Source organism: Cyprinodon variegatus, unplaced genomic scaffold (assembly GCF_000732505.1).
Source record: "Cyprinodon variegatus isolate N-32 unplaced genomic scaffold, C_variegatus-1.0 Scaffold443, whole genome shotgun sequence".
In the NCBI taxonomy this organism is placed as follows: domain Eukaryota; kingdom Metazoa; phylum Chordata; class Actinopteri; order Cyprinodontiformes; family Cyprinodontidae; genus Cyprinodon; species Cyprinodon variegatus.
In genome coordinates this window covers 514,835-529,242 of record NW_015150896.1, presented here as the reverse complement: position 1 = coordinate 529,242, position 14,408 = coordinate 514,835, and the positions used below count along the sequence as shown (strand labels likewise).

At 38.3% G+C, this 14,408-nt stretch overlaps 2 protein-coding genes across 2 annotated transcripts; one reads left to right on the top strand and one right to left on the bottom strand.

The window, feature by feature from the left end:
- Window positions 1–132: 132 nt before the first annotated feature.
- On the top strand, window positions 133–3,910 carry mdh1b (malate dehydrogenase 1B). The gene is made up of 9 exons (XM_015388946.1): window positions 133–154; window positions 250–362; window positions 1,222–1,356; window positions 1,761–1,903; window positions 1,983–2,148; window positions 2,216–2,537; window positions 2,600–2,741; window positions 3,425–3,594; window positions 3,677–3,910. The coding sequence occupies exons 1-9, from the start codon at window positions 133–135 to the stop codon at window positions 3,826–3,828; spliced, it is 1,365 nt and encodes a 454-aa protein (XP_015244432.1). The 3' UTR covers window positions 3,829–3,910.
- A 969-nt stretch (window positions 3,911–4,879) lies between these two features.
- Window positions 4,880–14,280, bottom strand: fam134a (family with sequence similarity 134 member A). Its single transcript, XM_015388983.1, has 9 exons — window positions 13,975–14,280; window positions 13,538–13,641; window positions 11,852–11,882; window positions 11,511–11,634; window positions 11,352–11,436; window positions 10,006–10,143; window positions 9,805–9,902; window positions 6,808–6,943; window positions 4,880–6,719 (listed from the first exon to the last, which is right to left on the bottom strand). The coding sequence occupies exons 1-9, from the start codon at window positions 14,226–14,228 to the stop codon at window positions 5,989–5,991; spliced, it is 1,701 nt and encodes a 566-aa protein (XP_015244469.1). The 5' UTR covers window positions 14,229–14,280; the 3' UTR covers window positions 4,880–5,988.
- Between the last annotated feature and the right edge of the window lie 128 nt (window positions 14,281–14,408).

Below are 14,408 nucleotides of genomic sequence, written 5' to 3'. Positions count from 1 at the left end.
GCCATCCCACGCTGAAATATAACTGTATTTACGTAAACATTTTCAGGAAATATTTTTTATGTTTCCAACACGGAGTCATATTCGAGCTACAACCGACCACAGTTACTAGGCAACAGAGGCGTTCTACGTAACATGGCAAAATTTGTGCTCGCTGGTAAATTTCTATTTCACTGCTTTCTAAATTGTAAAGAATCCCCATATCTCTAATGATAATTATATACATTTTTTGTTGTTTTTATTTTACTACAGGTAAGGCAGATTGTCCTTATTATGCCAAAGCGGAGCTGTTAGCAGACATCCTGCAGCGATCTCTGCCAAACTTCAGGGTCCATAAGATCTCTGTCCTGCCAGCTGAGTGGAAGGTAGTTAATTATTTTGGGAAATTTCATGTCTCCGTACTCCGGAAGAGGATTAGGGCCACTAAAAAAATTTAAAAGTTAATTGATTTTTACATTTTATTTCAGTATATCACAAAAAGTCAGAATTCTGACTTTTATCTTAGACTTTTGACTTTAATCTCAGAATTCTGACCTTTTTCCTCACAATTTTGACTTTTTTTTCTCAGAAATCTGACTTTAATCTCAGAATTCAGACTTTAATCTCTGAATTCTGAGATCAAAGTCTAAATTCTGAGAACAAAAGTTAGAATTCTGAGATTAATCTCAGAATTTTGACTTTTATCTCCGAATTCTGACTTTAATCTAAGAATTCTGACTTTTTTCTCACAATTCTGACTTTTTTTCCCCTCAGATATCTGACTAATCTCAAATTCAGACTTTAATCTCTGAATTCTGAGATTAAAGTCAGAATTCTGACTTTTTCCCCATATTAAACTGAAATAAGATATAAAAATCATTCAACTTTTGTTATTTTTTCAGTGTCCCTAATCCTCTTCTGTTCTATACTTTCAAACACACCTCTGTAAATGATAAACAATTAAAATGGCCAGACAAAATATAGAAATGAAATCTAAAGATAGAATCTTATTGAGTTTTAATCCATCCTGCAAATATTCTTTAACATGAATTGAGAAAAAATGTTTAAATAACATTTAACTTAATGAAAATTCTGAATTATATATTATTCAATTTATTTGCACTATTATGAACTATGTTTTTGTTTTTTGATAAATAATTTTCTATGAATCTTGAATGCATCAGAATTACTCTTGTTCATCTGTCTTCAATAGTCCCCATGTTGTTACTGCTATTGTTCTGACAGGATTGGCTGGAATCCACGTGCCTAAGAAACAGCTGGAACCACGATAGCTCTCCTATAGTTTGGAGAGAGCTGGTGGAGCAAAATGGTAAAGGGATGCTCCTGGGTGGCTTCAGTGACTTCCTGGATCACTGTAGGGTAGGCACAGACTCCTTCGCTCTTTAAAAATCTTTAGTGAAAAACATTTCAAATTTGACTTTACTGTTTTTGTCCAAGTCAGTCCCAACTGTCAGTGCTAGTCTTTAAGCTCTAAAACCTCATATTCCTGTAGATGGTAGCTCAGCATTTATAAAATACAATGTTTTTGTGATCTATCTTACTCGTGTCCAAAAAAGCATCTTTATGCTTTTCCATAAAAATATGTTTAAAAAATGTATTCTTGTTAAATTAATGTTAAAATGGATCTGATGTTTAATAACCAGCAATTTTGGTCACTCATTCGGAATTAATTAAAGTGGCTGAATGACTAGATTAAAAACCCAGATGGCCTCCACCAGTCACTTCTGAGCACCGCTTTTTCATTTTCTTGTTTGTTTTATAAGGACTACTATGGGATAACCCCAGACATGTCCACAGATGTGATGCAGAGAATTGCAGCAGAGAATCTGCAAACACAACTAAGCCTGATTGCTGAAGAACAGCTTCGCCTCAGTCTAATTAAGCCCCTTTATGTATGGATAACTGGGTAAGTTAGGAAAAAATATTCTGATAACAAAACAACCCTTACAATCCATGTGACTTAATCTCTCTCTCTCTCTTTCCAGTGCTCTCAGATTAACATGCCAAATCTTGATTCCAAGTTTGCTGTCTGCTGAGATGTTTCCTAACGAGGCAGTGTCACTCCATCTGTTGGACCTGGAGGGGGACAGGGAAGAATTACAAAGGCTGAAGATAGACGTTGAAGATCTGGCACTTGATGCGCTCCATCAGGTAAATCATTCTAACATAGATTTACCAAATAAATTTATAAATAGAATTAACCAAAGCCACTTTTTAGGTGACAGTTCACACAGATCTGGATCAGGCTTTCCATGACGCAAACCTCATCCTTCTGTTGGATGATTTAAACCATGATGCGGAGATCGACAGAGTTACAAACCTGTGCGAGCTCTACAGAGAGTATGGGCGTCTAATCGATCGCCGAGCAAACAAACACGTGAAGGTGATGGTGGCCGGTGACACCTTTCTCAACCTCAGATGTTCCCTGCTTCTGGAGAACGCACCTTCCATCAACAGCCACCAATTTGTTGCCACGGCAACGCAGCTGGAGCATGAAGCCAGAGCTGAGGTTGCGAAGAAGATGGGCGTTAGACCACAAGGTATCTATGATGTGCTTCTTCTGCGACTTAAAAGAGAACGGTTACCATTTGGTCTGCTGCAGATGTCAGGGACGTCATTGTGTGGGGGAACATCAGTGGCGGTTTCATCATTGACCTGCAGAGGGCGAAGGTTTTCAACTATCGAGGGGCCATCAGGGGACCGGCTTTCTTCTCCCAATCAGTCCTCCAGGTTTTACATGACAGGTGTGCTAAACTTTTAGATCCAGTTAAATTGCAGATTATGTGGATTCATAAGACACAATGTGAAATATTTAAGTTTTGCTGTAATTTATGGTGGCTTGAGGCTGAAAAAAAATCAGATTGGAGTATTTCATCTAATCAAAAAAGCATTTCTTGCTAACAACATTCTTAAACAACACGTGGAAGAATGGTAACCAGATTGTCCAGCAGGCATCGAGATTACTTATTAGAATCGATAAACAGTCGCATTTCACTGAGTTGAGAAGGAAAATTGAGTGGAAGGTAAAAGTGTGGTAGAAGCTGCAATATTTTGTTTACTGACCACACTGTGCTGAATTGGCTTGCAAATGGCATGACTTAAATAGAGAAATATTAATTATGGCCTTATTGAGAAGAAGGGCAAAATTATTTTGAACTGTATCACTATTGAACACTAAAAGAAATGAACTTAATCATACCCCAGCAACAGACACCAGAGCAGGTTTATTCTGCCTTTAGTTATTGCTTATTCATCTGGCTGGTCGTTTTTCAGAGCTTGCATCTGCCACCTATCAAATTACAAAGCTAACGATCAGAGAGGCTTCAGCCAGTGCAAACAATGAAAACAATAGCTTAGTTTGCCCTGAATGAACACATACCCTATTTGCATCAAGTACAATAAAAGACACAAGCATCCTTTATTCCAGGAAATGGCTGGAAACAGAATTTCAACAACAGGTTCGTCGTCATCATGTTGTGGTTTCAAGGAGCGGCCGTACAGCTGCTATTTCAGCTGCCAATGGCATCCTGAGAGTGCTGAAGGCCTGGAACGGGGCTAATGCTGAAGATCAGATCTTCTCCATTACACTTAGCGCAGGTTAGAACCCAGTACAGAGATATATGTCACAAAGAATCAAATCTGGGAATAATATAATTACTGTTATGCATCTCGTATTCAGGTTTGTATGATCTCCCAAATGAGACCATTCTCTCAGTTCCAGCTACATGTATGGATGGCAAATGGTCTGCTCTGCTGGATGTGACGGTTGACGAAAAACTGAGGGAGGAACTTAAGCTTTGTGTAGATGAGCTTCAGCAGGTTTGTCACTAGAAACTTTAACATGCTTAAAAAAAATGCTTAAAGTTAACAAGATTTGAAAATCAAAGGTGATAAAAATGTTTTTTTCTCCTTACTCAGGAGAGGAAAATCTACTGCAAAGAGCGCATCTGAGAAATTAAAAGAAAATTAGGTTTTATCGACTCCATACTCAAGTTTTTGTCCTTTTATTCTTTTGCTTCCTAAAACTCTCCAGAGCAGTTTTATATATATATACATTAAAAGTCAAACTAAAACCTTTGTGGAAAGAAGGAAAAATTAGAAAATATATATTTTTTTTCTTTTCAGAATTGAACCTTTTGTTAAATGCCTATTTTCTAGTAGTATTTAAGAATGAAACACGACTTCCAAACTCAGGTTTTTTTTGTTAATATCACACTTTACCAACCCACCTCTTATTACAGATATCTTTAAACATTAAACTTTTATTCTCATCATTAGTAACAAAATATCACACAAATTGAACCTCTTTTTGCATGAAGCATTCAATGGTTTTTTTCCCTCCATCACAAGTTGTGCAGTATTTTATCTGTAGACAAGGAGAACTTGAACAGTGCTGTTTTTACATGCAGAAAATACACCTTTTTGACAGTTTTCCTTTGCATTTCTACACTATTAACAACAGGGGGGTTAGTAGAAATACAACGCACTAGGACTGGTCAGGACATGGATACATACTCTGTCATGTTATTTTCGCTTTGTACAACCTGAGAGTCGGACGCTGAGTGGTTTAAAAAAAGAAAAAAAAGCAGAGAAGGCCCTTCATACAGATTCGATCACATCTGAGCCAACTGTAAAGAAATTAGTCAGCCTTGTGGAGAAAAAAAAAAAAATCCATCAGTCTAATAAAAGTAAAGTTTTCCTACATGCGTGATGCACGGCATGCATGGAAAATAAAATAACCTGGGAACTATACAATATCCTCTTCTTAGATTAGCAGAAAATTCAGTCACAAATGGACCAATTATGCACAGATGATGATAAAAACTTGAACCGAATCCTTTCATTTCACCTTCTATGAAAGTCGTTTGTATCGTTTCTTTATCTTAACATCCAATAAGGTCAAAGCTGCTGCTTTCTTTTTGAAACTTAAAAAAAAAAAAAAAAAAAGGTTCACAGAGGGATTCGTGACATTTTCCTACAATTTACACCTGGATGTACATCGTGTTGTTAAAACTACTATATACAATCGTTACGGTAGCCAAAAGGATAAAAAATAAACCTTCAGTCTTTCTCTAAGATTTCTTTATCAACCAGCTGGCTTTTAATTTAAATAATTTATAGCATATATCGATGGTTATTACATCTAAATCCATCATTTGACCTTTTCATAAAGCTCTACTGGGATTGATTTCCGAGACGGGGGCATTATTACCGTAATAAGTTTGGCAGACTTTATCGGGCCACAAACTTAACATCTCACGCCTCCATAATCCTTCATTCCAGTTTAGGAGGAGCTAATCTTCTACTGTACCGAACACATCGGTCGTTTACACTGCGTGTGTTTTAAGGGGACACATTTGTGCTTGATAGCTTAGTGTGGGACGTATGCTAAAGTTCATTCCCCGGGGTGAGTGGCTTTTTTTTAATCTTCTTTGTTTTATTTAACTGTTTGGTCAGAATATTTCTAAAAGATTTTTTTTTTTTAATAGCTGAGATCAGATTCTTTGGTTGCAGATTTATTAATTTTCCATATAAGGTTTAAACCATACAGGCTTAAATATAGCCATACAGGCAAATAATATATTTTTAAAATTGGGATCAATTTGGGAATTTTTTTGCACAACTGATTTTATTTTTATTTTAACCAAAGAAAAGCGTTTTTTTTTCCAGCACCCACCCTACCTTTGCAGGTTAAAAGATCCCAATGGATCAAAGTAACTTCTACCAATGAAGCTATGAATGATTATATGTCCCCTTTAAAGGTACAGTAAGGTTTTCTTCTACTGAACGCTGTCTGACTAACAAAGAAATATTCCAAGTCTGAGACAAATCTTGAAATGTGGAAGCAGATTACCTCAAGTCTCCTCAGCTTTACCCCCCCAATATTTTAAACTCTGGGGTTAATGCATGTTTTCTATATGTATGGATATGATGTAGGTTTAACGTACAGATAAAAAAAAAAGAAAGCAGGTGGAAGGCGGGCACCAGGGGCTATGACTGTGGTTGTTGCGGTGCGTCTGGAGCTGCTCTGTCCAGGCCCTCATCCACCTGCTCCAGTTCACTTTGGTCCAAAAGCTCAAAGTCCTCTTCTTCGGTTGGAACTAGAGTGTCATCCGGGTGATCTTCGCCTGTACCGCTTTCAGTTGTCGTCACCCCCTCTTCCAGGTCTCTGTCCGGATCGAGGGCTCCTACTATAGTGTCAGCGGTGTCGGCTGATTGGGTGGAGGATTCCAGAACGCCCGGTAAGGATTCAGTCGGGAGGAACTCTGCCAGGGAGGGCTCCTCGCTGGCCTCGCTGGAGCGCAGCAGAGCCGACAGAGTGTTCTGCACGACAGTGGATATGGCCGTGCTCACTATCTCCTCGCTCAATGCCTCCAAGGAGCGCTGCGTGCCCTGGCTCACCGCCGCCTCCTTCTGCGCTTCCTCCTTTACGTCCGAAGCAGGCGGGGCGCTCTCCGCGCCGCCGGGCGGCTGCCCGTGTCCGTTGAAATGCGTGTTCACAAAGTGCAGAGGCGAGGCCAGGTGCTGGATGAGGAGGGTGGCGGGGCTCAGCGGCTCCTTCTCCGACTGAGCCTGGGCTCCATCGCCATGGCCTGGACCCCGCATGGGGAAGTGGAGCAAACTGGGCTCTATGGATGGAAACTCGTCAACAGAGGGGAACTCAGGAAGATCCCGCAGATAGGCCTCCTCTGGGTCACTGTGGAAACTCTGTTGGTCCAAGTCTGGAACAAAGAAGGGCCACATTATCCATTCATCTATCTGCTGACACCATCCAAATCCTATTTGCTCCTGTAAGCATTTAAGATTTACCTTCAGAGAAATCGGCTAGTTGAGGTGTGGTGGCTCTAGAGACTGGGAACCCTCCACTCTCCAGTATGGATGCCTCTTCATCAGACAGTTCAGAGTCTGTGATGGCCATCGCCAGAGCTGTAGTCTTCATATCCACCTGAGAACAAAGATGGATTCGATTCATCCCAGAAGAATGAATATATATATAGCTGTTTTTTTTAGAAGGATGGCAAGCTGTTGGTCTCAAACAGGCATTTTATGAATCAAAACCAGGCTTCACCAAGACAACAACAATGAATCTGTCCACTAAGGTCACAGCATTTCAGATAAAGCTGGATCACTGGGCTGTGCGAGTGGATGGCGGAAGTGTTGAAATGTTCCCAAAGTTTCAGGTCTTTATGGAGAGTGATGTCATAACCATTCCAACTTCTTCCTCTCACTTCGGAAACTAGCTTGAAAGTTTCAATAAGTACTTCCCGAATTATTGCACGGTAGAAAAACACGACTGGATACGGCAGCCTTTCACCTTCACCATGCATCATCTGTCCTCAGAGCTTCAGGACGCCCTGCTCCATCTCTCTTCCGATCCCACATTAGGCTGTTTTCTCTACGCAGCACCGTCAAAAGCTTCACCTATTTCATCTTTTTCATTTGCGTCCACATATCTGTCTGAAAAGACCTTTTCTGCACTGACATGCATGAAAAAACAAACACAGATCAGGACTCCTCCCTGTTGAGTGAGCTCCGTGTGGCCGTTTCTAACATAAAGCCAAGAATGCAGCTGCTCTGTTCAAACAAGCAGGCTGAACATCACAATAAATAGTTGCACAAAAAGATCTCAGGAAGTTCAAACGAACATGGGTTTTTTTCTAGTGTGTTTTGCTAAAGGTTAGTGTTTTATTTCATAAAAAAAAGAAAGTTTGCATTATTTGTTTATATATTAACAGCAAAATGATGGGATGTATTGACCATCATCTGTCTGATCTGGACAGCAGTGGATGTTATGTGGGGGGTCGTGACCCAAAAAAGGTTGAGAACCACTGCTCTGGAGTAATGATTGTTGATTGGATGGGTCATTTTAGGAATAAAGAACATTTGTTTAAAGGGACATAATTAATATAAATTATAAAAACAAACTATGTCAGGTTTTTGGTGGCTATCTAACATCATTACCTCTTACTTTACTCCAAGTCTGTCTGATTAATTCATCGGCCTCCTCTGATTACTCCTTTCCAAAAATCTGTCAAAGTCTGCAGGGATCCATTTGCCATCTGCAGTGTGAAACCCACTCAAGACTTCACTTCACTTTACCTACAACCTACCAGGTTCTACACAGTACGTATATAAATATTCAAATCTACATCACAACATTGGATTTTATCACTTTACATTTTAAAGCTCTTTTAAAATTCACCAAGAAAGGACATAACTTAAAGGCGTAGGGAAGTCATATTCAAATTTCAAATCATTCTGGCTTAAACATGTATATAAATGTACTCTTTATCAGATGATATTGTTCCAAAAGTTAGAAAATTTATAATTTAAAGAAAATCCTGTCTTAAAATCTGTGTCTTTTTTCTGGTTATTTTATGCAGGCAATGTAATTTCCAATTGGGAACCTAGTAGCACTAAGTTGCTAACTGGTTAGCAAGATGCTTCCGAGAAACCAGCCACAACCGAACTTGCTTGTGAACCTTCCGCCACAACAATTCTGTCCCCTTAATAATCGACCAATCACATTCACTTTATTCACTCGTGTAAAGTCGAGCACCACTCGGGAGAATTCCGAAATGGAACGGTTGGAAAATCCGCTTCCCTACGACTTTAAAATCATCATTCCACGGTTTCACACCAATAACTGAAACACATCTAGACTTTATCCGTCTCTTGTCTTTCAAATACATTCAAATATAAACAAACCTTGCAAATTGTGTTTATTTCTCTTAATTTAAATAATTTCTGAATACCAGAAGGAAGACTTTTGTTCACTGCTTTATACATACTTTGGATGAAGAGTTTATCAGTTGATTTTACGGCATCCCACCTTATTAATAAGAGCTTTTTTTTGCAACTTAACTAACCTATCAATAAACTTGTATTTCCCCATACTTCTGAACAATAAAGCTGTGTGTGTTGGGAAAATCTGCATAACGAGCAGATGAAATGCCACTCTTTCAACTTTAAACCGTGCAAAGTTGCAGGTTTAAGCAGGAAAACATTTCTGCCTATAAAAGATTAACTTGGAAGACACTAAGATCTACAATTAGCTCTATTATTAGTCATAAAAATACTGGAGTTTTATGCTAGTATCTGGAAAAGTGTTTTTACACTGAATGCTGCTGTGTTGAGTTAAATGTATCTATAGAAAAAAGGCTGTAGTAGTAAAACTCCTCTATTGATAAAAAACATATATGTGTGAAACTGCATTTTAAAGCAACTGATAATCTGAATTTAGAGTTTTAAAGCATATTCTGTGCACCGATTTGAATGAGTAAGATTTGGAAACATACATTCTTGAATGCTGATTCTATCAGGGACCAAAAAAAGAGGGACATACTTGGTATAGCTGTTAATGATCAGAATTATGACAATGTCGCTCCAGAATCTCCAGACTGGGAATTAAGTCTTTCATCAGAGCATGTTCCCTTTCCGCCAATTTCAATGAAAAAAAAACAAAAAAAAAAAAAACACATTTTACAGCAAAGTCCCTTGAAGGAGGAGAAAAGAAAAACGTTTTCCCACCACTTTTTCTTACAGCCAGATGTCGAAATAAATGACTAAATACCAGACATGTTTTTCCCGGTCTTCCAGAAGCTGCAGGAATGTGGTAGCACTTGAAATATAAGCCTGGAAGACATGCAGACATGCACCAGCCCAGTTTCACTCCATTAACACAACGCATCCACCGACCCGAGTGCTGATCTCAGCATATAATATATCCAAGCTCCTCTTTTCTGCATCCGGTAGCAGATGCAGACAAATCTATCCCCTCTGTGTTGTGTTCGTAAATATCCATACCGTTGTAGCAAAACAGGACAACTCCTCCTCCTCTTCCTCGCTCTCACTTTCTGTTTCAGCTCTGGGCTCGTCCCCTTCCTCCACCTCTTTTTTTACCTCTGTGAAGAGTATTCATAAAAATACATTTAAAAAAGTGAGAGAATTTTAACGGGGAAACAAAACGAGGGTAAATGTATCCTGTTTTGCATCTGTAACACTCACTCCTCTTATCGTGCTTGCGATGCTCGGTCTCGCCCTTCATGGTGTAGTCCAGTTTCATCAGGATTGGCTCCAAGCCGGTGTACATCCTCTGAATCAGCTCATGATACACTACCAGGGGCCACAGAAGCACGCTGAGGGCTGAAAATAAAAAAGACATGATGGAGGGAGGAGGCTTCATTAAATGGCTCTGTTCATTTTTATTAAAGCAAGACGTTGCTGAGTTTATCGTCACCCCTGGTGAAGCCAAGTAAACATCCTTAAAGACTCAAGCTCAACTCCTTCTTCTCTCTTTTTTCTTTTTATTCAAATAATTATTGAGTTTTAGTATTTTATAACAAAGAAACATAAAATAAAATAAGTTTTCCTTTGTTCTACTAAGCTCGTCTTTCAGACTTCTTAAAGGATCTAAGAAACTTAATTCATTCCTACTATAAATAAAAAGAAAGCTGTCATATGTGGACGCACTGTATACAGCATTTAACCCATGCACCTTTTTCTTCCTTTGGCACATTCTTCTTCTTGATGTAACGAGTAAATTTCTCCACTGTGAGATCAATAAAGTCGATCAATCATTCAGTTTCCCGACTGGAGATAAAGGCAAGGGAAGGCAAGTGGCTGTATTCTCAGAATGTATGAAAATTGAAACACACAGGCCCTTATTTTCATTATCTAAAGTAAGGCTGAAGCAATTCATCGGATTAATCAATTATTGAAGTAATCCTCAACTAATTTAGTATTTGATTAATCATTAACCGGAGTATAAAGACTAAAACATGCCTTTAGCTGAGAGAACAACCCACTTGGAGCAGCAATTATACCACAATTGTAAATAAAAGATGTAACCATTTTGCATTTAAGATAAAAAAAATCTTTTTCATCTATCCTCAAGTGGAAAAGTTTTAGTTTTACCTGGTTTAATATCGCAAAAAATCTTCTTTAAGGAACCATTTGATGTCGGATTTTTTATTGAAAAAAGAATAGACGGATTTGCAATATAATCGTTAGTTGCAGCCCTAATCTGAAGGAATGTTCTCTTGTTTTTCATACTTTGAGGAGAAGTTAATAGAACAGGGCATATGTGTCACATATTTATACAAAAAGGAAACAGGAAGTCACAGAGTAGAAAGAAATTAAAAGAAAACAAAAATGTTTTATTTAGTTTACCACCAAGGATGAGAATAAATATTGACAGAAATGTATTATTAAAGATCTGCAAGGACCTTCTACATGATAACTCTAAATCAATGGGATGGTTTCACTCATTATCCCCCACAGTGTTTGTCACGACAACCACAAGGCGCAGCTGCGTTTCTGCATTCCAATTAGATACAAAAAAAATGACTCACCTATGATGTATGAAATCATGATTCCCGGCACATAATGTCCAACCAAAGCGAGCACAAAACAGCCACAGCACATCATCACGCAGAACTGGGAACCAGAAAACACGGGTTACAGCCGGCAGGTCGTTAGCATTAGCAGTTCTAGCTGCTTGGGATTCTTACCTTTCCATGGTTTCTGCGTTTGTACTGCAGCATCTCCTGAAGGTAGAGGCAGCATGTCAGGTAGCTTTCAGCGAGGTGGTGGCTGAGCTCAGGAACGCTGAGCAGATGGTGCTCTGTACTCAAACTTTGAATTTAATTGAGCAGAAAGAGAAAATTAATACTTAAAGCAAATAGGTTTGCCCTAACATGCAATATTTATGAAATGAGAGCATATAGATGGATAACACCTGAAAAGACACTATTTTTAAACAAGGAAATTAGACAAAGTGGACAATTGTTAGATGCACACAGAACTATGCTGATTTTATTGTTTTAGGAGAAGAGCTTTATTTTAAGCAGACCTTTGTGAAGGTTCGGCCTCAGCATGTTGGACTGTCGGAGAAAAGAAGGATCATACAAAACATTAGCAATATGAAGATTAACAGTACTTAAAGTTAATTCAGACAACTTCTGTTGTTTGCTTAAAAATGATCTATATCTCTTTCTCATATATATATATATATATATATATATATAAGAATCAAGTTAATCTGCTCTGTTTGATTTTATTCCATGATCTTTATAAATTCAAGTTCAAAATATGTCAGAAATTATTAACCATATCATAAATTAAATGCATACGATAAAGGCGTGAAAGAATTCCTGCACCAAAAATAATTTCGTGGCACTTTTTTTGAGTAAAACAAAACTTCAAACAGACTAGAGACAGAATCATTCATACGTTTTCTGTTAGATCTAAAACTGCAGCACATTTTTTCCCCTCTTTCTTTTGAATAGAAATCATGTTTTTAACTAAAAACAAAAAAACACACACACAGATTTTTGCATATTTTGGGACAAAACATGTTTTTAACATAAGCTAAGAATCCTATTAAGAAATCTGTTATGATCAGTTGATACGACGCCCTGTTTAAATGATTAATTAAAACCTATAAACATATGTAATATTAAAGGCAATTAAAATTCTGGAAAGATGGCAAAGCAGTGTTTCAAAACAAAAAAAAAATCTAAGCCTTAAAAAGAAAATGCAATTATTAAAAAAATAGAAAGAAGTTTAAATACTAAGCAACAATAAATTAAAAAACAATGACAAAAAAAGGCAACCCACAATATCAATGCAGTGTATTAAAATGAAAAATGAAAGTTTTTTTTAAAACTTGCCTTAAATCAGGAACCCTGCCTGGAGTTTAATTCAATATTAAGCTGAAGATCATTTCTAGCTGAATATCTATCTTCTTTTTAAAAAAATGAGGACTACAAGTGAGGTTTAAAACCCTACATAAAAAAGCTACATTGCTTATATATATATGCTTAAAGCAGCAAAGAAAAACTGTAGACTGTTAATAGGAAGCAGTAATTGCTACACATTTTTAATGGGATTTTTTGTTAAAACTGTTGATTCAACACACTAGAGAATTTACAAGAAGAGCGGACTCCATTTTAGAGCTTTTTATTCCATTTACTGGGTGCTGGTATGATAAGTCTCTATGCTTTTCTAGCATTCTCCCTCCACATTATCAGTTCAACACAATGTAATTTGATTTAATAACTTAAATTCAACCTATTATACTTCATTAACACAACTTTTTTTAATGCATGTTAACAAATCCTTAAACGCTCTATCTTTATCAGCTACTTTCTGATAACTTTTTCCCCCATTTTGTGCTTTTATTAAAAAAAATTCCACTTTGGATTTGGAAATTATTTAACTATAGTGAGCTGTAGAGCATGTATATTGAAAAGGTAATGATTTTAATAATAATAATTGATTTTTATTGATTTCACATTGGAGAAATGTACCTCTGCATTGACCCATCCCCTTGGGGAGCAGTAAAAAAATGTAAACTTTAGGGCCAAATTATTTTCCCTCATACATTAATCTCTATTATATATGCCTGCAGAAAAATCTAGGTATTTTAGTCTCCTAAAAGCTGCATCTAAGCCATCCTTTGCAAATAAATATTTGCATATGTGCAGTTCTAATTAAAACCTGCCCTGAAAGGCTGCCAGTAAACCCAGCTGCTCACCTGTAATGATGGGCAACTTGGGCTTCCATCTCTCCAGCAGCATCAGGCCCAGCAGGGAGACACTCAGTAGGAACAGGGGCCGCAGGGAGGTGGACGACAGAAGCCTGTGAGGGCCAAAAAAGGAGATCCGTCACATTATAACATGCATCTCTGGCTCACTGCAGTCAACGATTCACACACTGACAGCTTATTAATGTCTATCTGAGCTGAAAATAACTGCCTGTTTATTTACTCAACAATGAAACCACCTCCACTAAGCATGGCTAAAGCTAACTGTATTTAAATTACAAGCTAAGTTAGCATTAGGCTAAAGACGTGGGATTAGCTAACTTCACTTGACATTTATTCGCGCTACCTTCGTTGACATCAGATTTAAACGCATTTATAAGCCGCTTTGATGCCAAAAAACGTGATAATAAAGAAAGCTGGTCGGATACCAGAATAGGGTGTTGAGTGTGAGGGCGGCTGAGATGCTATAGAGCGGCCTCTCCCAGACCAGCAGCCTCTGCACCCACAGCAGCAGGGGCTCGTACTGCGATAGCCAAGCTTGGAGACGCTCCCGCAGGCGCTCGAGCTCCGGGTTCCCCTCCCCGGCCGCCTGCTCCGAAGTCCCGGAAGAGAAGAGGTCCTCCAGGCCGACCGAAGAGGAGGTGAGCAAGGGACGTTTTGTAGCCTCCTCTCCGCTCGCCATGTTTTCCTCCACTTTTGTTATGTTGTTTTGGAGATCACGGGGTATATGAGACAAGCTCTGTCAAGACACGTTCGAGGATCGCCACAGCTTCCGGTTGACCCTTTCAAAATAAAAGACAGCAGAACGGGAAAAAAATCAAATAAATCGGACAGGGGATATCAATCAGTGGCGGTTCTAGAC